Below are 25,903 nucleotides of genomic sequence, written 5' to 3' on the forward strand. Positions count from 1 at the left end.
GAAGTGAAATGACAACATTGAACAGTGAACAATCATGTTTTTTTAAATCAAATATCTAATAATGAAAGAGAAGGATGGCTGTTTTGAATTTGGTCAAGTTAGTGTGGGAGAGGTGGAAAAAGTATTGTTATCCATCAATAATGATAAGCCACCAGGTATGGGAAACTATTGAGAATGGTAGCAGACTGTATGTGCCAATCCTATTTGCTATATCTTTAACCAAAGCCTAAAGGAGTGTGGGTGCCCACAGGCGTGGAAGGAAGCGAAAGTAATTCACTGCCTAAAAATAGTAAAGCACCCTTTGCTGGCTCTAACAGCCGACCAGTCAGATTTCTGCCTGTTCTTAGTAAACTGATGGAGAGGATTGTTTGACCAAATAGAATAATATTTTTTCAGGGAACAAGTTAACTACTGACTTTCAGCATGCCTACAGAGAAGGGTATTCAACTTGTACTGCACTGACTCAGATGACCGATGATTAAAATAAATTGATATTAAGATGATAGTTGGAGCTGTATTGTTAGATTTCAGTGCAGCCTTTGATGTTATTGATCCTTAATTGTTATTGAAAAAAACTCACTTGCTATGGCTTCGCATCACCTGCCATCACATGTTTGGTGAGTTATTTATTCAATAGAACCCACAGTGTGTTCCTCAATGGAAGCTTCTCTAACATCAGATATCTACAGTGCCAAATCCCTCAGGGCAGTTGCCTTGGGCCGTTACTTTTCTCTATTTTTACAAATGATTTGCGACTGATCTTACATGAAACTAGAATGACTATGTATGCTGATGATTCCACACTCTACATGTCAGTAGCCAAAGCCAGTGAGCTCACTGAGATTCTAATAAGGAGCTACAGTCAGTATCAGAATAGGTAAACTGGTTTTAAATAGATCTAAAACTAAAAGCATTGTATTCGGTTCAAAACATTCTCTAACACCTAAACCTCAACTGGAGTTGTACATAAAGGGTGTGACCATTGAGCAAATTGAGGAAGCTAAACTCCTAGGTATAACATTGGATTGTCAATTGTTACATTTCTTTTATTTAACCTTTATTTAAGTAGGGAAGTCAATTGTGCGCCACCCTGTGGGACACCCAACCACGGACAGTTGTGATACAGCCTGGATTTGAACCAGGGTGTCTGTAGTGACGCCTCTAGCAGTGGCGCAGCGGTCTAGTGCCTTAGACCGCTGCGCCACTCGGGAGCCCAAATTATCATGTTCAAGTCATATTGACAAAGTTGATCTGAAGAAGGGGAGGGATATATGTCTGTTATTAAAAATAAGTCCTGTGTTTTTGACACAAAAATCAACTGTACTAGCTATTAAGGTTCTGGTCCCGTCTTGATTACTGGCTGGTAATATGGTCCAGTGCAGCAAAGAGAGACATTGCAAAGCTGCAGCTGGCTCAAAACAGAGCAGCAGGCCTTTCCATTAACTGCACATACAGAACTAACATCAACAACATGCATGCAAGTCTTTCCTGGTTGAGGGTTGACGAGAGATTAACGGCTTCTCTTCTAGTTTTTATGATAAATATTACTGTGACTTAAATTCCAGACTGTCTGCATAATCAAACAACATTCAGCTCAAACACCCATACATACCCCACAAAACATGCCACCAGGGGTCTCTTCACAGTCCCCATGTTCAAAACGAGTTCATGGCATGATACAGAGCTATCATTGCATGGAACTCCCTTCCACCTCCAATTACTCAAGCAAACAGCAAAATTACCTTTAAAAACAGATTAAATAATAACTCCTGGGACTGTGATGGGGACACAAACAAACACAGACACACTAACACACAAATATATATATATTTGTATTGTTTGTATTATTTTTGTTGTTGTATTGTTTGTATATCAATGGTGTGACTGTCCTTGACTATCAGTGTTTTGTTACTTGTCATGTTTTGTGTTTTTTGTGGACCCCAGGAAGAGTAGCTGCTACTTATGCAAAAGCTAATGGGGATCCAAATAAACGAAATATAAAGAAGTCTTAGCTATGGAGCCACAATGGGGCCCCGGGTGTATGGTCAATCCACAATCAGCGCTGGGCTGTCATGGTCCACCAGTCGTTGGGTGGTAGTCTTTACCACCATGGCGCAAAGTATTAGACTTTTCAGTGTCTTGCGACTGGTCCTGTTTTGAGAACTATAATATTTATGCTGGTTTTCATTACAACAACTATTTCCATCCATAATCTTATTCTTCAGATATTGATGGATCACTGCCTTGGGTCTGATATCACCTGACTGTTGTCTAGCATAGGTCTTGAATGTAGACCTGAGAATATAGCCCAGTGGTCTTCCAGGGCCAGTATGGGGAACCAATGTAGGCTGCATAAAAGAAAACATAGCCTTGTGCTTGTCTTGACGTTTTGGGCTGATGCAGTGTCTAGCCCTGTTCTTGTCGTGAGTGTCTTTTCAGCTGTGCATTGAAGCAAGTGAAAGCTTGGTGAGGCATTCTGCTGTGCAGTTACTCCTAGCCCGTGGCTTTGACTAGGTGCCAGGCATTCCTTCATATGGTTGTCGACTACGATTCATGTGGGATGTGTATCCCGCTGGTCCACAAAGCAACAGCCTCTCAATATTACTGTACTTTCCCGTGGCAAAAACCTTACATGGCCTGGCCTGTAAGGCCATTTATGAGCAAAACTTTTGCAATCCAAACTATTTTCTCATTGGAGCATAACATGGGTTTTCATCTGCTGTTAATGAGTCTTTGCGGAATATCTTCCAAGTACGGTATATTTCTGAGAATCGTTGTGTAATGACTGCTGTTTTATGAAGTATTTTTTTTCTGAGTGCCATTTGCCAACAGCATTTACAAGGACAATTTGGTTGCATCACTCAAACAATCACCTCTCTATGTTATCAAGCTGAACAACACCTTTCTATCAATAACATCTTGGAATTCTGACTCCCCTGCTGTTTTATAGGGAATAATATTGAGTAATTGTTGCTCACGTTGCCAACGGTGTCTCGATATGCAGTTGTAAAATATAGGAAAGTACGGCACCAAGATGGCTGCTGTTGACCTGGAAGGCTGTATTTAAAATCCAATCTGCTTCCCGGGTGTTGAAACTGTCAATGTCATTCCCACACACTCTCATAGGCAGGAATGAAAAAGGACTGAAGCGTGGGAGCTACTGTGTAAAGCCACACTCCTCAAACCCACTATTTATGCCGCTTATAATATTCCATAAAGTTTCCATTTGAAGAAATAATGTGACAATCTTTGTGAAGGAGTGGGTGGCACACACAAGCAAACTAACATGTTGCAAATGTTTCTAACTGCAAACCCATTCCTTATGCCTCCGTTTGGCTCCTATGTTAACTATTAATGTGGTAAGTTGTTTGAATAAAGTTATTTCAATTTGATTTGTAACTATGACCGTGACCTCTAGTGACCACTCTTACTGGTGAGTCGATCTTGAGGAGTGCGATGTCGGACTTCTCATCCACGTCTTTGATCTTGGCGTCGTAAATGGCGCCGCTCTTAAGCTCCACCTTTACTCTATGCTTATTGGCCACAACGTGGGCGTTGGTCACGATCTGTCCATCCTCCGACACCACGAACCCTGAGCCACTGGCCACCGCCACCTCCCTCTTAGAATATGCCATCCTGAGCGAGAGGGAGGGGAAGATAGAGAGAGAGAGAGAGGTAGAAAGGGAAAGAGATACAGAGAAAGGGAAAGAAAGAGATGCAGAGAGAGAGAGAGAGAGAGATACATTTATAGAGAAAGGGAGGGGTGAATAGAAATAGGGAGAAGGGGGATGGAGAGACAGGGGATATGGAGAAAGAGAATGAGAGGCAGAGATAATGAAAAAGGATAAGTACTTAAGTGTTGTCCCAACTAGTGTATTCTTACATCCAGGTGGGTCGTAAAGAAAACTCTGGTATTTGTCTACAGATATTCAAGGACCTACACACACACACACACACAGCTCTTACTTGCGGTAGAGTTCAATGTGAACCACGGCCGGGGCGATCCTCTCCACCACGTCAGCGATGAAGTTGTATTTGTGTCTCAGACTGTTAGGGTTGTCCTGGGCTAGAAATACAACAAAGACAGGATGTTGCAATAAGAATTTACTCACCAGAAACACAAATACAATGACAAAATGTAACAGCAGTGCAAGAATAAGTCCAGCATATGAAACTGGTAATTATCTGAAGAGAAAGGGAACGATGACAGTTTGTGGCATAGACACTATCCTGTGTTTGTGTCTGTAAGTGCCTTTTGAAGTCTTCTGTAAGAAGACAAGTCAGGAAATGTTGATGATATACCGTGTAATTATATCATACTGTCTTTTTCCAGGTTGTGAATTAAGCCTTTTCTGAAGATTATCATAGACATTTTGCTTTTTAAATCGGCAATCTGTGATTGTAACATACATTATTTATTTTTTAAACTTTTGAATTAATATACACTCGGTGGCCAGTTTATTAGGTAAACCCATCCCAGGTTGGACACCCCTTTACCTCCAGAACAGCCAGAATTCTTTGTGGCATGGGAACATTGCACAATAGGTATCGAGATGTAAGGTGTGCCAGGAAAACATTTCTCACACCCTTACACCACCAGCCTGTACCATTGACACCAGGCACGATGGGGCCATGGACTCATGCTGCTTACGCCAAATCCTGACTCTCGTGTGCCCACTGGAGCCACTTCTTGTTTTTAGCTGGTAGGAGTGGAACCCGGTGTGGTCGTCTGCTGCAATAGCCCATCCATGACAAGGACTGACTAGTTGTGCGTTCCGAGATGCCGCTCTGCACATTACTGTTGTACTGAGCCGTTATTTGCTTCTTTGTGGTTCGCCTTTTAGCTTGCACAATTCTTGCCATTCTCCTTCAACCTCTCATTAATGAGCTGTTTTCGCCCACAGGACTGCCGCTGACTGGATGTTTTTGTTTGTCGCACCATTCTCTGTAAATCCTAGACACTGTTGTGTGTGAAAAGCCCAGGAGGCCGGCCGTTTCTGAGATACTGGAACCGGCGCGCTTGGCACCAATGATCATACCATGCTCAAAGCTGCTTAGGTCACTCGTTTTTCCCATTCTAACGTTCAATCGAACAGTAACTGAATGCCTCTATGCCTGTCTGCCTGCTTTACCTAGAAAGCCACGATCACACAAACCTTTTTCGTGAATGGGGTGATTCTTGAAGAATATAACTTAAAAATGCCTCATGAGCTTAGTTAAACTGTTGTACCCGATCAGAAACCCCCAAATATAAGATTGTTTACAAACTGGAGTAAAACAATGTAATTGTAAACAAACATTGACTATGTAGCCTCAAAACATGGTTAAAACTATAATTTTGAAATCATGGACGGTCATTCCTTGCTTTCATAGCTCAGTCTATGAATGTGAGAGAGGTTACATTTCTCCAACCCAATTCCTGAGCTGTTGACCAAAACCGAGGTGGGGTGTCCGCTTTGTTATTATTCGAACTGCAGATTACCCATTTAAGTAAATACAACAATCATGCTTTAAACAACTCTTATCTTTCCACATCCTCCTCAAATAATTATGTTAAAAACATGGAAAGAGAGCACAAAGTATGTTTTGTCGTACAATCCTACACCTTGCTGTAGTGGACATAAAGTTATATTACGCACCATCCAATGCAAAGTGATGTGCATAAACCTAGAAGAATAGGTCTACCAATGATTAGAAGTTATTCCGAAATCTTTTTAGTCTAACTTTAACGTTACTGTGATGGGTTGAGAAAAGAAAAAACGTTCTGCTTGAGGCCCAAGACAGGTGTAGAATGAGCACTAGCCTGACATACTGCACTTAATTATACGTTCAGAATACCCCATTTCTTTCCTGTTCAAGAGGGGAAATTCCTAAATGGAATTCATATTTCATATCGTCAGCATAGCTGTAATTTCCCCCCAAAATAAGGGGGTCATATAGCATGATAACTTCAGGCAACTTGTTTCATTTTAGTCTAACAAAAGCCAATGTTAAAACTTCATCCATGAATGACTGGGTTTGTTACACCCAATAGTATCTTAAATCAAATCAAATTGTATTAGCCCCATGCGCCGAATACAACAGGTGTCGACCTTACAGTGAAAATGCTTACCTACGAGCCCCCAACCAACAATGCAGTTTCAAAAAATACAAGAACATATAAGAATGAGAGATAAAAGTAACAAGCAATTAAAAAGCAGCAGTAAAAACAACAATAGTGTGACTACATACAGGAGGGGGTACCGGTGCAGAGTCAATGTGCGGGGGCACCGGTTAGTTGAGGTAGTATGTACATGTAGGTAGTTATTGAAGTGACCATGCATTGAAGTGACAATGCAAATAGTCTGGGTAGCCATTTGATTAGATGTTCAGGAGTCTTATGGCTTGGGGGTAGAAGCTGTTTAGAAGCCTCTTGGACCTAGACTTGGCACTCCGGTACTGCTTGCTGTGCGGTAGCAGAGAGAACAGTCTATTACTAGGGTGGCTGGAGTCTTTGACAATTTTTAGGGCCTTCCTCTGACATCGCCTGGTATAGAGGTCCTGGATGGCAGCAAGCTTGGCCCCAGTGATGTACTGGGCCGTTCGCACTATCCTCTGTGGTGCCTTTCTTTCTTCGTGACTTCCGGGTTGGAGCGAGCGGTCGCATCCGCACTCGGTCTGCAGGTAGTATTACATTTCATTACATTTCATTATAGTACAACGGTTTGATTTGTCTAATCTTAGCAATTTCTTCTTAGCTAGCTACATAGCCGTCTTTGTATCATAGATAATTGCGTAATTATCGTATTTCGTCGTCCTAACGCAGTCTACACTGCTATCTGCCCTGCAGCTAGCCAGCTAGCTAACGTCCACCGTCTACCGATTAGCAGCACAACTATTACACTCAACTGAACGACTTGATTAGTGTAGTGTTAGCTAGCTACATAGTTGTCTTTGCTGTCTTCTTATCCAAGATAATTGTGTAGTTTAGAGTGTGTAGTTTTAGAGTGATTATCTTAATTTACCGAGGTTAGCTAGCCAGCTATTTGTCGTCCTTAACGTAGGAGACACTGCTAGCTAGCCAACAGCTAGCCAACGTCTACCGAACAGAACTTCCGCACTCAACAACCCGGTCGCATTTCGCTTCGCTCCACAGGTAGTATCACATTTTTCATTTCATTTCATTACAGTACAACGGCTTGATTTGTTTGATCGTAGCTAGCTACATAGCTAGCTACATAGCCGTCTTTGTATCAAAGATAATTGTGTAGTCTAGAGCGATTTCCTAGGTTAGCTAGCCAGCTATTGTCGTTCTTTTAACGCAACGTAACGTAATCAACACTGCTAGCTAGCCAGCTAGCCCCGAATAGCAGCACAGTAGAAACTATTACACTCAACAGAACGACTTGATTAGTGTAGTGTCAACAACGCAGCCACTGCCAGCTAGCCTACATAGTCAACAACGCAGCCTCTGCCAGCTAGCCTACTTCAGCAGTACTGTATCATTCTAATCATTTTAGTCAATAAGATTCTTGCTACGTAAGCTTAACTTTCTGAACACTCGAGACGTGTAGTCCACTTGTCATTCCAATCTCCTTTGCATTAGCGTAGCCTCTTGTGTAGCCTGTCAACTATGTGTCTGTCTATCCCTGTTCTCTCCTCTCTGCACAGACCATACAAACGCTCCACACCGCGTGGCCGCGGCCACCCTAATCTGGTGGTCCCAGCGCGCACAACCCACGTGGAGTTCCAGGTCTCCGGTAGCCTCTGGAACTGCCGATCTGCGGCCAACAAGGCAGAGTTCATCTCAGCCTATGCCTCCCTCCAGTCCCTCGACTTCTTGGCACTGACGGAAACATGGATCACCACAGACAACACTGCTACTCCTACTGCTCTCTCTTCGTCTGCCCACGTGTTCTCGCACACCCCGAGCTTCTGGTCAGCGGGGTGGTGGCACCGGGATCCTCATCTCTCCCAAGTGGTCATTCTCTCTTTCTCCCTTACCCATCTGTCTATCGCCTCCTTTGAATTCCATGCTGTCACAGTTACCAGCCCTTTCAAGCTTAACATCCTTATCATTTATCGCCCTCCAGGTTCCCTCGGAGAGTTCATCAATGAGCTTGATGCCTTGATAAGCTCCTTTCCTGAGGACGGCTCACCTCTCACAGTTCTGGGCGACTTTAACCTCCCCACGTCTACCTTTGACTCATTCCTCTCTGCCTCCTTCTTTCCACTCCTCTCCTCTTTTGACCTCACCCTCTCACCTTCCCCCTACTCACAAGGCAGGAAATACGCTCGACCTCATCTTTACTAGATGCTGTTCTTCCACTAACCTCATTGCAACTCCCCTCCAAGTCTCCGACCACTACCTTGTATCCTTTTCCCTCTCGCTCTCATCCAACACTTCCCACACTGCCCCTACTCGGATGGTATCGCGCCGTCCCAACCTTCGCTCTCTCTCCCCCGCTACTCTCTCCTCTTCCATCCTATCATCCCTTCCCTCTGCTCAAACCTTCTCCAACCTATCTCCTGATTCTGCCTCCTCAACCCTCCTCTCCTCCCTTTCTGCATCCTTTGACTCTCTATGTCCCCTATCCTCCAGGCCGGCTCGGTCCTCCCTCCCGCTCCGTGGCTCGACGACTCATTGCGAGCTCACAGAACAGGGCTCCGGGCAGCCGAGCGGAAATGGAGGAAAACTCGCCTCCCTGCGGACCTGGCATCCTTTCACTCCCTCCTCTCTACATTTTCCTCTTCTCTCTCTGCTGCTAAAGCCACTTTCTACCACTCTAAATTCCAAGCATCTGCCTCTAACCCTAGGAAGCTCTTTGCCACCTTCTCCTCCCTCCTGAATCCTCCTCCTCCCCCCCCCCCCCCCCCTCTGCAGATGACTTCGTCAACCATTTTGAAAAGAAGGTCGACGACATCCGATCCTCGTTTGCTAAGTCAAACGACACCGCTGGTTCTGCTCACACTGCCATACCCTGTGCTCTGACCTCTTTCTCCCCTCTCTCTCCAGATGAAATCTCGCGTCTTGTGACGGCCGGCTGCCCAACAACCTGCCCGCTTGACCCTATCCCCTCCTCTCTTCTCCAGACCATTTCCGGAGACCTTCTCCCTTACCTCACCTCGCTCATCAACTCATCCCTGACCGCTGGCTACGTCCCTTCCGTCTTCAAGAGAGCGAGAGTTGCACCCCTTCTGAAAAAACCTACACTCGATCCCTCCGATGTCAACAACTACAGACCAGTATCCCTTCTTTCTTTTCTCTCCAAAACTCTTGAACGTGCCGTCCTTGGCCAGCTCTCCCGCTATCTCTCTCAGAATGACCTTCTTGATCCATATCAGTCAGGTTTCAAGACTAGTCATTCAACTGAGACTGCTCTTCTCTGTATCACGGAGCGCTCCGCACTGCTAAAGCTAACTCTCTCTCCTCTGCTCTCATCCTTCTAGACCTATCGGCTGCCTTCGATACTGTGAACCATCAGATCCTCCTCTCCACCCTCTCCGAGTTGGGCATCTCCGGCGCGGCCCACGCTTGGATTGCGTCCTACCTGACAGGTCGCTCCTACCAGGTGGCGTGGCGAGAATCCGTCTCCACACCACGTGCTCTCACCACTGGTGTCCCCCAGGGCTCTGTTCTAGGCCCTCTCCTATTCTCGCTATACACCAAGTCACTTGGCTCTGTCATAACCTCACATGGTCTCTCCTATCATTGCTATGCAGACGACACACAATTAATCTTCTCCTTTCCCCCTTCTGATGACCAGGTGGCGAATCGCATCTCTGCATGTCTGGCAGACATATCAGTGTGGATGACGGATCACCACCTCAAGCTGAACCTCGGCAAGACGGAGCTGCTCTTCCTCCCGGGGAAGGACTGCCCGTTCCATGATCTCGCCATCACGGTTGACAACTCCATTGTGTCCTCCTCCCAGAGCGCTAAGAACCTTGGCGTGATCCTGGACAACACCCTGTTGTTCTCAACTAACATCAAGGCGGTGGCCCGTTCCTGTAGGTTCATGCTCTACAACATCCGCAGGGTACGACCCTGCCTCACACAGGAAGCGGCGCAGGTCCTAATCCAGGCACTTGTCATCTCCCGTCTGGATTACTGCAACTCGCTGTTGGCTGGGCTCCCTGCCTGTGCCATTAAACCCCTACAACTCATCCAGAACGCCGCAGCCCGTCTGGTGTTCAACCTTCCCAAGTTCTCTCACGTCACCCCGCTCCTCCGCTCTCTCCACTGGCTTCCAGTTGAAGCTCGCATCCGCTACAAGACCATGGTGCTTGCCTACGGAGCTGTGAGGGGAACGGCACCTCAGTACCTCCAGGCTCTGATCAGGCCCTACACCCAAACAAGGGCACTGCGTTCATCCACCTCCGGCCTGCTCGCCTCCCTACCACTGAGGAAGTACAGTTCCCGCTCAGCCCAGTCAAAACTGTTCGCTGCTCTGGCCCCCCAATGGTGGAACAAACTCCCTCACGACGCCAGGACAGCGGAGTCAATCACCACCTTCCGGAGACACCTGAAACCCCACCTCTTTAAGGAATACCTAGGATAGGATAAAGTAATCCCTCTCCCCCTTAAAAGATTTAGATGCACTACTGTTCCACTGGATGTCATAAGGTGAATGCACCAATCTGTAAGTCGCTCTGGATAAGAGCGTCTGCTAAATGACTTAAATGTAAATGTAAATGTATGCCTTGCGGTCGGAGGCTGAGCAGTTGCCATACCAGGCAGTGATGCAACCAGTCAGGATGCTCTCAATGGTGCAGCTGTAGAACCTTTTGAGGATGTGAGGACCCATGCCAAATCTTTTCAGTCTCCCGAGGGGGAGTAGGTTTTGTCGTGCCCTCTTCACGACTGTCTTGGTGTGCTTTGACCATGTTAGTTTGTTGATGATGTGGACACCAAGGAACTTGAAGCTCTCAACCTGCTCCACTACAGCCCTGTCGATGAGAATGGGGGCGTGCTCTGTACTCTTTTTCCTGTAGTCCACAATTATCTCCTTTGTCTTGATCACGTTGAGGGAGAGGTTATTGTCCTAGCACCACATGGCCAGGTCTCTGACCTCCTCCCTATAGGCTGTCTTGTCGTTGATCAGGCCCACCACTGTTGTGTCATCGGAAAATTGGATTGGGTCTAGGGTTTCTGGGATAATGGTGTTGATGTGAGCCATGACCAGCCTTTCAAAGCACTTCATGGCTACAGACATGAGTGCTATGGATCGGTAGTCATTTAGGCAGGTTACCTTAATGTTCTTGGGCACAGGCACAATGGTGTTTTGCTTGAAACATGTTGGTATTACAGACTCGGACAGGGAGAGGTTGAAAATGTCAGTGAAGACACTTGCCAGTTGGTCAGCGCATGCTTGTGGTAGAGGTTCTGGTAATCCATCTGGCCCTGAGGCCTTGTGAATGTTGACCTGTTTAAAGGTCTTACTCACATCGGATGCGGAGAGCATGATCACACAGTCTTCCGGAACAACTGGTGCTCTCATGCATGTTTCAGTGTTATTTGCCTTGAAGCGAGCATAGAAGTAGTTTAGCTCATCTGGTAGGCTTGTGTCACTGGGCAGCTCTCGGCTGTGCTTCCCTTTGTAGTCTATAATCGTTTGCAAGCCCTGCCACATCCGACAAGCATTTGAGCTAAGCTGGTGTAGTACAATTCGAGTAGATCTGCAATGAAGGTCAGGGTCTGAAGTATTCTCCTTAAAGTTTAAAACAAGAAAATCACAGAATGGAAAAGAACATAGCTCAAACACAATGGGATTGGACTGTAGGGATAAGTCTCACATCTAGACCTAAGATCAGTCTGAAGTCTCTCTAGAGAGGTCATAATTTACAACCTGTCTTCTTCACTTCTCAACGTTATGATGATACCTGGCTCTCCCTCTTGACAGACATACCTGATTTGTTTCCACAGACACATCATTGCAGTGGAAATGAAGGAGAGTGGGTTTGTGCCAGTTGATGACGAAACCTTTCTTGCGGACTTGGGAAAATCACAAACCAGATGTAGTCAGTGTGCGCTCCTTCCATAGCAGTGTAAGGTACTGTTGCCTTGTACGTAGACCGTGACAGGTTATTTATTAATGAGACACTGTCGCAGGAGCTGGGGTTCAGATCAGGTCAACGCCGGATGGAATGAAGTCGACCACGAGACAAATCAAAAAGCATATGGACCAAGGATGGAGAGCATCTACTAAACCTGGGCGGCAGGTAGCCAAGTAGTTAGAGCATTGGGCCAGTAACCAAAAGGTTGGTGAATCGAATCCCAGAGCTGCCAAGGTCAAAATCTGTCATTCTGCCCCTGAACAAGGCAGTTAACCCACTGTCCCTAGGCTGTCATTGTAAATAAGAATTTGTTCTTAACTGACTTGCATAGTTAAATAATGGTTTAAAAAAAAGAAACTAAACTCCCTCCAAAATCGTGAATATCATTGGAATGCCTTTGAAAAATGATTATCAGATTTTACTGTTCTTAAATAGAGGACATCTGCATAAGCTTCCTTACACAATTATATACTGTATATAAATATAAGTTTAGTCGACCCACATTCACTGGCAATATTTATTTCAATGTTGAATTGTGTCAAATAAAATATACTTAAAAAGGTTCTACAAACAAATAGTTAAACTGAGACAGATGGCTTTTTGATTTGAGTGCTCAATCCCCAGGCAGGCATGCTTTACTACAGACTGAGACAGAGGAAGAGAGAGGGGTACCATCAGAAGCAAAGCAAAGCCTATCGTCATCTAAGGGTGAAAGGGGGGGATACCTAGTCAGTTGTACAACAATGCATTCAATTGAAATGTGTCTTCCGCACTGAACCCAACCCCTCTGAATCAGAGAGGTGTGGGGAGATGTCTTAAACAGCATCCATGGCACCCATGAAACATTGGGTTAAATGCCTTGCTCGGGGACAGAACAACAGATTTTTACCTTTCGGTTACTGGCAAAACACTCCTACACTGCAGGCTACATGTTAGTCATGTCTTTTCTGGCTCCCTGAATGGTGGTCCACGTTGTCTTATCAGTTACCTTCGTCTGGCCTGGCTGTCTGGCAGAGTGGCCGTGCCCTCAACTTTACCTCCTCAGAAGTGGGGGAGAGTAGAGGAGGAGAGTAGAGGAGGATGGAGCCACATTTTCTCTCTACATGTCTCGTTATGTCTATGCAACATGTAGCAACACAAAAAAAACACTCAAATGCTCATGAAACAATGAGCTTCTTTAGATAGTCATGATCTCCAAGGGCCAGCTCAGTAACCTCCTCTCAAAGAGACATTCCACCCAGGTATGTATCTCTCCCTCTAATTAGACACACTCCAACTCACTGACCTCATCAAGAAACCAAACTTCACTCTTGTATCAAGCACTCCCCAACACACACCAGTCTGCGTGTTACTTTATGAGAGTTTCCCTAAGGAAGCTGCTCTTCCTTATCCCCATCCTACATGCAGAGGGATTGGGTTGCAGTGTCAGATGGATTGCATTCCTTCTGCAGTACTACTGTTAATTCACGTCCCTTGCTGCGAGGCTGTGATGCAGCAAATGCATTGGCTGCACTGAATACACATTCACTAAGCCTTTGAGAGAGTCCCTAAGTCAAAGGAAACATAGTCACTGAGCTCTGTGAACATACACAGAAAAGCACAATCCCAATTCAATCCCTGGTCACTGTCCCTAGACCCTAGACCCTTGCTGATGAACTGAGAGTGTGAAACTAGAAAGGGTATAGTCTAGAGGACTGGGTAGTGAACTACAGTCTGGGAATGTGCCTTATATTTGGGATCAGAGACTGGGAAAGGAATGGGGAAAGAAATATGGAGAATGATAAAGCAGAGGAAGGAGTAAACTAGGTTCTCTTCAAATTGCCGACATATTTTCATGAGAATATTCTCCACATAAAGACTCCACATAAAGAAAATATGCACATTTATTTTCTCCACCAATGGTACAGTATGTTTCCACCAAATGGACTTGTTGCAGATAAAAATCACTGCGTGATGATGTAGTGAACACAAAATATATTTTTTCGCTTAATTTCTCATGTACCGAATACAAATCTAAAGTTCAATGTGCTTCCATAGCATTTTCAACTCTACCGATAGTTTTGTCACAAAAACTGTTGCGTTAAATACCAAATGGCCTCCTCCGGTCTTGGTACATGCGCTCTAGCCAACAGCTCGCAGGGTAGGCTGTGCAGGTTGGCTAGTCTACATGACGAGATTCACCTATTATGGATAACAGCAAGAATATTCGTATTTGTGAAACGGCAGTCAAGCATCGATCATCATGTCACCAGAATGGGACCTTCAACATTTATTGGAAAGGAGCATCATGCTCATACACCACCCTGTGAAGTTCATCATCATTTATTTAATCTATAGCCTGAAAACTGCATGGTTTCCCAAATTTTAGTGGGAGGACCAAACACCATATCATCGCATGACTCCAAATGTACTTTCGATATGATAGTTATTATATCAATATTTGCGCATAAAGGGGTTTCCAATGCCATTTCCTGCATAATGAATTTTAACAACACAAAAAGATCCCACCATATAGAACGAACACATTATCTGTCGGCATTTATAAAATTACACCGAAACCTCCTGTTTCCATCACAACTGTCGTGATTTAAACATTTTTTTTTATACAATATGACTTGACTCCCTGAAACTGTGGATGGAAACATGGTTATAGAGAAAGAAAGAAACAGAGGAAGAGTGGCAAAAGCGAGGCAGAGACGAGGAGGCTGGGAGGAAAAATGTGCACGGTCAGCATACTGTATATGAGCCACCAAGCATAATCAAAGACAATTCACATTCCCCATTGAACGCGACCAATGAACTTTCATTTGATTTGAAAGCACATCAACACAGCTTGCCATTGTAAAAGCAGCGAGCCCCAATCACTCACCAGAGATATGCATAATGTTGCTGTTCCTTTGGGTGTGAATTTAAATGAAGGAAAAGGTTGTTCTCAACATCCTAAAGTCAACATTTGTATTATCTTACCTCTTGTAAAATACCAATAAATCTAAAACTAGTTTTTGCAGGTCATATATGCCAGTCTGTGACTAAATGAGTTGAGAAAACACAAGAGGGGCCCATGGGACAGCAACATTTTACCTAAATCCTGTGCCACTTCAAACAACTTGCATAATCGACAACTTCAGAAACTAGATGCAAATTACATCATGTACCAAGTGTAATTTCATGTGTTTGCTTTAAGTGAGGCCAGTAGTCTGGAGCCTCTCTTTACTTGGCCAGAGGCCTTCATGTAGCTTGGCACAGAGCTGCACTTTGCTTTTTTAGGCTGACTGGAGCTGGAGAAGAGCTGGATCAAGTATTTGCATCCCAAATGTTTGCTCAATCACGGAGGAGACACTCTCAGACATAACTTCGGCCTGCCTTGTGTGTCCTCATGTTGGAAAAGGTATACACATGGAGACCTTCAAAAAGCTTCAGATAGCCTTCTGGACACTTACATTAACTGTCTAACAATGAAGCAGCATTTTGAAAACAAATACTGTGATATGCACTGGGCACATGCACACACACAATCAGCTAGCGCAGTGAAAGTGTCCTCGCCTAGAGGTGGATTCTGCTACAGGTGTTGGGGCGTGGTCCAACTATAAGAACTAAACACATCAGACATACACACAGTTAAAGAACACAGTTAAATAACTGTTGATCTCTCTACCACCAGTGGGTGAGGTGTGAGCGTAAAGGTCGTCTCTGCATCATCCTCCTCAGAGTCATTCACATTTTGAAAATGTTAGGAACAGATGCAGTGCCAATATTTGTATATGAATTTCTACAACTTATAGTTGGTATGACATTAAGTCATTAATATTGTGTGCCTTTGACATTTAAAAAGATTGTCCCATTTACATGATGTAATGTAAATGGGACCTAACTAGCCCCATAGAGATATTGAATGTCAACACAAATTGCCCACCGTATTATGATTGGGTCGCGTGAAGCTGTAATCCGAATTTATGATTATTTGGGTGCTGCCAGAAAAACTGATATGGTAACCTTCATTCCTTGACATATCATTTTTTCCTATCAGCTCGCAAATCTCAGTTTTGGACGAGGCCGACTTTATGACCAAAATGATCCTATTTATACTTAGTAGTCAATTTTGACACTAGAATATTCTGACTCATATCGATGCCACATAGAACATTTTCAAAATGAGAAGTTGCTTTTTAGGGTCTGTTGCTCTTTAATGATATCTGGGTGAGAGTGACTTACTTACTGCACTGTTGGAGATAGAAACACAAGCATTTCGCTACACCCGCAATAACATCTGATAAACATGTGTATATGACAAATAAACATTTTAAATCAATGGGGGCCCCCTGTATTACTACAAGTTTAGATTGCTAAAAATTGCTAGCTGACATGGCTAATTGAGTGACTGTCAGTGATTGACATTACAAGAGAAAAACTGCTGATGCACAACCAAATTTTGAAATTGCACCTTATGTATTCTACTATTCTAATGTTGCTTATGCCCAGACAAACCTTGTAAAAATATGTTGAAATTATACTTTTGAAACAACTTCAGATGCTCAACGTTATAGCCAGTAGCAGAAGAAAAAAACGTCTGGGCAGCACCTCCCACTGGAGAGTTGATCTATCAACAGCTCTTCATTTGATCTCCCATCCAGGGTTTTAACCAAGCCCAGCCCTGATAATCCACTAGGCTATATGACAAGCCCAGCCCTGATACTCCACTAGGCTATATGACACAAGCCCAGCCCTGATAATCCACTAGGCTATATGACAAGCCCAGCCCTGATACTCCACTAGGCTATATGACAAGCCCAGCCCTGATACTCCACTAGGCTATATGACACAAGCCCAGCCCTGATAATCCACTAGGCTATATGACAAGCCTAGCCCTGATAATCCACTAGGCTATATGACAAGCCCAGCCCTGATACTCCACTAGGCTATATGACACAAGCACAGCCCTGATAATCCACTAGGCTATATGACAAGCCCAGCCCTGATACTCCACTAGGCTATATGACACAAGCCCAGCCCTGATAATCCACTAGGCTATATGACAAGCCCAGCCCTGATACTCCAGTAGGCTATATGACACAAGCCCAGCCCTGATAATCCACTAGGCTATATGACAAGCCCAGCCCTGACACTCCACTAGGCTATATGACACAAGCCCAGCCATGATAATTCACAAGCCTATATGACACAAGCCCAGCCATGATAATTCACAAGGCTATATGACACAATGCTCTAGCAATGACAAAGTTGAGGAGGGAAATAGCAACCCCTTAAAAGGTTGCCACAAATTGTTAATGTTATATTTCATAACAAAAACATATCTGGGATGGATAGACGGTCTGGTTTATGTTGAGTCCCACTGATTCTGATTACAAGCGTCTCAGATTGCAGCTCAGCTGCACTGGCTGAAACTGAGGACTCACAGAGTAGAGTCCATACAAAAGGTAGTGTTTTTATACTAAAGGAAGCTACAAAGTTTTAATGCAAGCAAACACACACTGACCATAGTGTACAGATCACTTACAGAGTGTTTTAACCTTCAACATCTTCTGGTATGAGAATGTTTCAGTAAGAAACAGGAGTAAACTGGCACAAGTTGTCTATCAGGCCAGCAAAATAGTCGGCAGGAATCAGCCACAACTCCAAAAACTGTACACACAGAACTTTACAAGGAAAGCACTTCAGGTCACCCACAAGCGGCATGCCTCCATCCAAATGATGCCGTCCGTTTGAAGAACAAAAGGGGCCACTTGCACGGAAGAATGGCATTAAAGGCCCATATACATTTCCACACCATGAGGTTTCTAATCTAATCCTGGAAATTAATATAGGCTACTCCATGATAAAGTCAGCAACAATGACCTATTGCAATAAATGCAACGTTGTTCATCCATCCTCAGTTTTCTGACATCAAAACAATTAAACTCCGTAACTGTTTTAAAATCACCATTGGCCTCATGTTGAAATCCCTGAGCAGTTTCCTTCCTCTCCGACAACTGAGTTAGGAAAGACGCCTGTATCTTTGTAGCGACTGGGTGTATTGATACACCATCTTAAGCCTAATTAATAATTTCACCATGCTCAAAGGGATATTCAGCTTCTGCTTTATTTATTTTTGCATAGTGTATCTACAACCAGTGTCTATCTTTGCGAGGCATTGAAAAACCTCCCTGGTCTGTGCTTTAAATTCAGTAGTCGATTGAGGTACCCTAATAGGGTAGGGTGCCATTATCAAATCATGTTAACCACTATTATTTAAAATGGAATGAGTCCATGCAACTTAATATGCAATTTGTTGAGCACATTTTAACTTCTACAAACCAAATTACCCTCTAACATTATTGGGTATTGTGTGTAGATCAGTGACATAAAATCTTGATTTAATCGATTTCAAATTCAGACTAACACAATCAATTGTTGTTTTGAGGGCGCCCCAAACAAAAGAGTATACTTGGCTTTACATTCATTCTGAATAGCCGTACTTCTTCATTTCTCAAAGGAAAAACATCAACCAATTTCCAATAACTGTTGATATCTAGTGGAAGCCATAGGAACTGGCTTCCACTAGTTTTGTTATACTCACATACATTATTCAAACAACTTCAGAGTGTTTTCTATCAAAATCTACTAATAATATGCATATCAGAGCTTCTGGGCCTGAGTAGCAGGCAGTTTACTTTGGCACACTTTTCATCCGGATGTCAAAATATCACCCCCTATCCCAAAGAAGATTTATAGCCAGCATGAGAAGAAGAAAAAACAGCCCGGGGAGCACCTCCTACTGGAGAGTTAATCTATAAACAGCTATTCATTTGATCTCCCATCCAGGGTTTTAACCAAGCCCAGCTCTGCTTAGCTTTGAAGTTTGTCACTGACTACAACCAATGTGGTATCATGAGAACGATTATTGACAGTTATTTTAATAGCTAAATATATTCACTAATGCTATCAGTCATTTCATAGGGTTGATTTAACAGGGGAAATTAAACTTAACCATACTTTATAAATCATACAGTATAACAACAACGATACTATTTTGGACTATATAGCATTTTCAACAACATCAACAGCTGGTGTTTCAATTCAACCCAGGGTTCAACTTAAAATAGACAATACATATAGGCGGCCTAGGTTTTTAAGCTTAGGTTGATTTCAAAAGTAATCTGCAAGTTAATCATTCTGTTGGATTCACATCTCCATCTCAACCAGAAATCAAAGTTAAAGAATAGGAATAAATCAAACTTGATTTAAAGTGCATTTCAAGTTTAATTAGATTTAGTCCTATTCTTTAACACAGAGTTGAAGTCGAAAATGTACATACACCTTAGCCAAATACATTTAAAAACTCAGGTTTTCACAATTCCAGACATTTAATCCCAGTAAAAAGTCCCTGTCTTAGGTCAGTTAGGATCAACACTTTATTTTAAGAATATGAAATGTCAAAATAATAGTAGAGAGAATGATTTATTTCAGCTATTATTTCTTTCATCACATTCCCAGTGGGTCAGAAGTTTACATACACTCAATTAGTATTTTGTTGCATTGCCTGTAAATTGTTTAACTTGGGTCAAACGTTTTGGGTAGCCTTCCACAAGCTTCCCACAAAAAAAGTTGGGTGAATTTTGGCCCATTCCTCCTGACATAGCTGACGTAACTGAGTCAGGTTTGTAGGCCTCCTTGCTCGCACACGCTTTTTCAGTTCTGCCCACATATTTTCTATAGGATTGAGGTCAGGGATTTGTGATGACCAATCCAATACCTTGACTTTGTTGTCCTTAAGCCATTTTGCCACAACTTTGGAAGTATGCTTGGGGTCATTGTCCATTTGGAAGACCCATTTGCCACCAAGCTTTACCTTCCTGACTGATGTCTTGAGATGTTGCTTCAATATATCCACATAATTGTCCTCCTCATGATTGCATCTATTTTATGAAGTTCACCAGTCCCTCCTGCAGCAAAGCAACCCCGCAACATGATGCTGCCACCCCCGTGCTTCACGGTTGGGATAGTGTTCTTCGGCTTGCAAACCTCCCCCTTTTCCCTCCAAACATAACGATGGTCATTATGGCCAAACAGTTCTATTTTTGTTTCATCAGACCAGAGGACAAGATCTTTGTCCCCATGTGCAGTTGCAAACCGTAGTCTGGCTTTTTTATGGCGGTTTTGGAGCAGTGGCTTCTTCCTTACTGAGCGGCCTTTCAGGTTATGTCGATATAGGACTCGTTTTACTGTGGATATAGATACTTTTGTACCTGTTTCCTCCAGCATCTTCACAAGGTCCTGTGCTTTTGTTCTGGGATTGATTTGCACTTTTCGCACCAAAGAACGTTCATCTCTAGGAGACAGAACGCGTCTTCTTCCTGAGTGGTATGATGGCTGCGTGGTCCCATGGGGTTTATACTTGCGTACTATTGTTTGTACAGATGAACGTGGTACCTTCAGGCATTTGGAAATTGCTCACAAGGATGAACCAGACTTGTGGAGGTCTACAATTGTTTTCTGAGGTCTTGGCTGATTTCTTTTGATTTTCCCACGATGTCAAGCAAAGAGGCACTGAGTTTGAAGGTAGGCCTTGAAATACATCCACAGGTACTCCTCCAAATGACTCAAATGATGTCAAATAGCCTATCAGAAGCTTCTAAAGCCATGACATCATTTAGCAGATTTTCCCAAGCTGTTTAAAGGCACAGTCAACTTAATGTATGTAAACCTCTGACCCACTGGAATTGTGATACAGTGAATGATAAGTGAAATAATCTGTCTGTAAACAATTTTTGGAAAAATTACTTGTGTCATGCACAAAGTAGATCTCCTAACCGACTTGTCAAAACTATAGTTTGTTAACAAGAAATGTGTGGAGTGGTTGAAAAAACGTGTTTTAATGACTCCAACTTAAGTGTATGTAAACTTCCGACTTCAACTGTAGATGTTTGGTTGAGATGGAGACGTGAATCCAACATACAGTAAGTATGAATCACTAATTTGTCGACAAACTGGAATCAAAGCAAGACTAAGTCAGTGACATAGAATATACATCTTCAAATGTTGATATTTGGTTGCGTTGAGAACCAAACACAATTCAATATCACTTTTGCAATACAGTAAATAACTTGTCGACAAGTTAATAGGCTAACAAATTCTATGTTGGATTCATGTCCTCAAATCAATAAAAAATAAAAGTAAAAAAATAAGATTAAGTCAGTGGCTCCGATGTAACTATCCCAGCATTAAATGTTGATATTTGTTTGTTGTCCACCAAACAATAGGCTCTCTTACCTAACAGTATTTATCCAACCTTCAAATGAGTAACATCCATAGCCACATTTTGAGGCTAGCCTACTGTAGTCTAACTATAAACCTTTTCTTATGTAATAATAGAAAGTGTGCATGTTAAAGATAGCATGCAAAGGTCGCAGGTCCGTGGAGATCTTCTCAATTGCTTTAATAATTTGTGAAGAGTCTTGAACAGCATTGATCACTTGCACTATATACTGTCAATGTAAGTACTCAACCCCTTTGTTATGGCAAGCCTAAATAAATTCAGGAGTAAAAATGTGCTTAACAAATTGCATGGACTCATTTGGTGTTCAACAATAGGGTGTCATTAATAAATCATTAAAAAAATCTATAATCACTATCCTTGTACCCCACACATACAGTACAATTATCTGTATGGTCCCTCAATCGAGTAGTGAATGTCAAGCACATATTACACCAAAGACCAGGAAGGTTTTTCAATGCCTCAAAGAGACACCGGATGCTAGATACAGTATGTAAAACAAAATGAAAAGCAGACGCTGAATATCCCTTGGAGCATGGGGAAGTTATTAATTAGGCTTTAGACGGTGTATCAATACACCCAGTCACTACAAATATACAGGCATCCTTCCCAACTCAGTTGCCGGAGAGGAAGGACACTGCTCATGGATTTCACCGTAAGGACAATGGTGATTTTAACAGTTACAGAGTTCAATGGTTGTGATATAAGAAAACAGAGGATGGTCAACAAGATCGTAGTTACTCCACAACACTAACCTAAATGGCAGAGTGAATATAAGGAAGCCTGTAGAGAATAAAATATTGCAAAAGATGCATCCTGTTTGCAACAAGGCACTTAAGAAATACTGCAAAAAATGTGGCAAAGAAATTAACTTTTTGTCCTGAATATAAAATGTTATGTTTGGGACAAATCCAACACAACACATCACTGAGTATGACTTCATATTTTCAAGCATGGTGGTGGCTGCATCATTTTATGGGTATGCTTGTCATCTGCAAGGACTAGGGAGTTGTTTTAGGATAAAAAGAAACCAAATACAGCTATAAGCACAGACAAAATCCTAGAGGAAAACCTGATTCAATCTGCTTTCCAGCAGACACTGGGATGACAAATGTACCTTTCAGCTGGACAATAACCTAAAACACAAGTCCAAATCTACACTGGAGTTTCTTACCAAGATGACATTGAATGTACCTGAGTGGCCGAGTTACAGTTGACTTAAATTGGCTTGAAAATAAATGGCTGTCTAGCAATGATCAACTTGACAGAGCTTAAATAATTTAGAAAAGAATGGTCAAATATTGTACTATCCTCGTGTGCAAAGCTCTTAGAAACGTACCCAAAGAGACTCACAGCTGTAATCACCGCCAAAAGTGCTTTTACAAAGTATTAATTCAGGGGTGTGAATACTAATGTAAATGTGATATTTCTGTATTTCAATATATTTGTAAACATTTCTAAAAACGTGTTTCACTTATTCATTGTGGGGTATTGTGTGTAGATGAAAAAAATATATTTTCAATTCAGGCTGTAACACAACAAAATGTGGAGTAAGTCAAGGGGTATAAAATACTTTCTGAAGACATTGTATTTGCGTCTATAGCTGAGTTACACTAGCACTGATTTAAAGTTAGGAACCCACCAGAAGGACTGATAAAACAATTAGCACATTCAAGTGGTGGAATGAAAGAATATGCCCAATAAATAAGTTACCCTTTCCACAAGCTCCCCGTTGAATGAACAGAACAGGTGGCTGCTGAAGTTTCAGCGCCCGGTTGCTGACTCTCTTGAGCTCGCAGATGTTACGATATGATACACCGTCGCTGCCACATACAGGGTCGGTAGTTTTGCAGGCGCAAACGCCGCTCTTCCCTCTTCTTCTGACGGTGGCAGAGTAGCTCACTCCGCCCGATACCGAACACTCCAACCCCTCTGCACACACCGGGTCTCCAAGCTTCCCATTGCCGCCGCACGCTTCGCCCTCTCCAGAGGCGCACACCGGGCAGCAGTTGCAGTGGTCGAGGATTTTTCCTGCTAAGCACTCAACTGGCATACGTGGGCACATCGCCTTGTCACAACGACTGGGACAGCCGATAACGTACCTATTTGAGATCTGTGCTTCGGCAGGTAGGGATGCCAAGCAAACGGTTACGCACAATAGTGACCAAAACATGGTGGATTACTGTGAAACGGACTGTTGCCCAAAAATTGTGAAGTAAACAAAAAGTGTCAGGGCTACTCTAAAACTTGCATTACGTTTGAATATGTTAGCTGAAAATTGTAGAGCAGAGCAGCCACTGCAGATACAGCGGGATTTGGAAAGCTCCACTTCCACTGCTGCACCAATATGAGATTTAGCGTTTTTTAGCTGGCACTGCATTTTTAAAGCCTATTCAATTCCACATGACCCGGCACACTTTCCAGACAATAAAACGCATTGCAATTGGTGTATGAGTGTGACGCCCTAACGCTTCGGTATTTATTTATTGTGCATTTAGGCCTATTTGAATTAATTATAGGCTTAACTTGGAATATGCTACACTTATAGAATATACAGTGGATCTAAGTACTGGACTGGCCTGAATGACTAGACCCTTTGAACAGGCTGGACGAACCCACGATGGTAGTTAGATACAGTGCATTCGGAAAGTATTCAAACCCCTTGACTTTTTCCACATTTTGTTAGCTATAGCCTGACTCAAAATGGATTACAACGTTTTCCCCCCTGCATCAATCTACACACAATACTCCATAATGACAAAACAAATACAGGTTTAGATATTTTGGCAAATCTATAAACAAATAAAACTCGAATTTACATAAGTATTTCTCAGTACTTTGTTGAAGCACCTTTGGCAGCGATTACAGCCTCAAGTCGTCTTGGGTATGATGCTACAAGCTTGGTACACCTGTATTTGGGGAGTTTCTCCTATTCTTATATGCAGATCCTATCAAGCTCTGTCAGGTTGGATGGGGAGCATCACTGGACAGCTATTTTCAGGTCTCTCCAGAGATGTTTGATCGGGTTCATGTCCCGGCCACTCAAGGACATTCAGAGACTTGTCCCGAAGCCACTCCTGCATTGTCTTGGCTGTGTGCTTAGGGTAGTTGTCCTGTTAGAAAGTGAATCTTCACCCCAGTCTGAGGTCCTGAGCGCTCTGGAGCAGGTTTCATCAAGGATATCTCTGTACTTTGCTCCGTTCATCTCGATCCTGACTAGTGTCCTAGTCCCTGCCGCTAAAAAACATCTCCACAGCTTGATGCTGCCACCACCATGCTTCACCATAGGGATGGTGACAGATTTCCTCCAGACGTAACTCTTGGCATTTAGGACAGTGTTAAATCTTGGTTTCATCAGACTAGAGAATCTTGTTTCTCATGGTCTGAGAATACTTTAGGTGCCTTTTGTCAAACTCCAAGTGGGCTGTCATGTGCCTTTCACTGAGGAATGGCTTCAGTCTAGCCACTCTACTAAAAAGGCCTGATTGGTAGAGTACTGCAGAGAATGTTGTCCTTCTGGAAGGTTCTCCCATCTCCATAGAGGAGAGGACCTTCTCCTCTGATTGCTCAGTTTGGCCGGGCGGCCAGTTCTAGGAAGAGTCTTTGTGGTTTCAAACTTCTTCCATTTAAGAATGATGGAGGGCACTGTGTTTTGGGGGACCTTCAATGCTGCAGAAATGTTTTGGTACTCTTCCCCAGATCTATGCCTCGACAAAATCCTGTCTTGACGCTCTACAGACAATTATTTTGACCTCATGGCTTGGTTTCTGCTCTGACATGTACTGTCAACTGAGTGACCTTATATAGACAGTTGTGTGACTTTCCAAATCATGTCCAGTCAATTGAATTTACTACAGGTGGACTCCAATTAAGCTGTAGAAACGTCTCAAGGATGATCAATGGAAACAGGATGCACCTGAGCTCAATTTCAAGTCTCATAGCAGGGTCTGTATTATGTAAATAAGGTATGTTTTTGTATTTTGAATACATTTGCAAAAAAAATAATCTAAAAACCTGTTTTCGCTTTGTCATTGTCGGGGTATTGTATGTACATTTTTTATTTAATCCATTTTAAAATAAGGCTGGAACGTAACAATGTGGAAAAAGGGAAGGGGTCTGAATACTTTCCTTATGCACTGTACCTGTAATGGATGGAGTAATCAAAATATGTACCTTTAGATAACCATTTTAATTTAGCTGTTTAGAAAATTAAATAGTGAATAATAAATTCCCATTCATTTGTGTGGGCCATTATAACATTGATTAACTTGATATGATAATTCTCCAATCAATAGGAAGCTATAAACACAGACTGCCTTACAACAGGAGAGATTATGAGAGGTCATAAACAGTGGTGAAAAGAGTACTAAATTATAATACTTGAGTAAAAGTAAAGATACATTAATAGAAAATCAATCAAATGTATTTATAAAGCCCTTTTTACATCAGTCGATGTCACAAAGTGCTGTACAGAAACCCAGCCTAAAACCACAAACGGCAAGCAAAACAGATGTAGAAGCACGGTGGCTAGGAAAAACTCCCTAGAAAGGCCAGAACCTAGGAAGAAACCTAAAGAGGAACCAGGCTCTGAGGGGT

The 25,903-nt window shown here is 42.9% G+C and overlaps 2 protein-coding genes across 2 annotated transcripts in view; one reads left to right on the forward strand and one right to left on the reverse strand.

Annotated features, from left to right (window-relative positions):
• The window catches only part of LOC115113195 (serine protease HTRA1A-like), a 34,449-nt gene extending 10,810 nt beyond the window's left edge, over positions 1–23,639 (reverse strand). The window contains exons 1-3 of the mRNA XM_029640553.2: positions 23,021–23,639; positions 3,967–4,066; positions 3,432–3,636 (exon numbers count right to left, since the gene is read on the reverse strand). Coding sequence (XP_029496413.1) covers positions 3,432–3,636; positions 3,967–4,066; positions 23,021–23,480 — 765 coding nt within the window. The 5' untranslated portion in view covers positions 23,481–23,639. The remainder of the gene's footprint in view (positions 1–3,431; positions 3,637–3,966; positions 4,067–23,020) is intronic.
• Positions 9,438–10,554, forward strand: LOC135565561 (uncharacterized; the record flags this gene model as incomplete). Its single annotated transcript, XM_065012786.1, has 2 exons — positions 9,438–9,551; positions 9,747–10,554. Coding segments are annotated over 2 exons (909 nt in total), but the record flags the coding sequence as incomplete, so codon positions are not given.
• Positions 23,640–25,903: the final 2,264 nt, after the last annotated feature.

The sequence above is a fragment of the Oncorhynchus nerka genome, linkage group LG28 (assembly GCF_034236695.1).
Source record: "Oncorhynchus nerka isolate Pitt River linkage group LG28, Oner_Uvic_2.0, whole genome shotgun sequence".
Taxonomy (NCBI): domain Eukaryota; kingdom Metazoa; phylum Chordata; class Actinopteri; order Salmoniformes; family Salmonidae; genus Oncorhynchus; species Oncorhynchus nerka.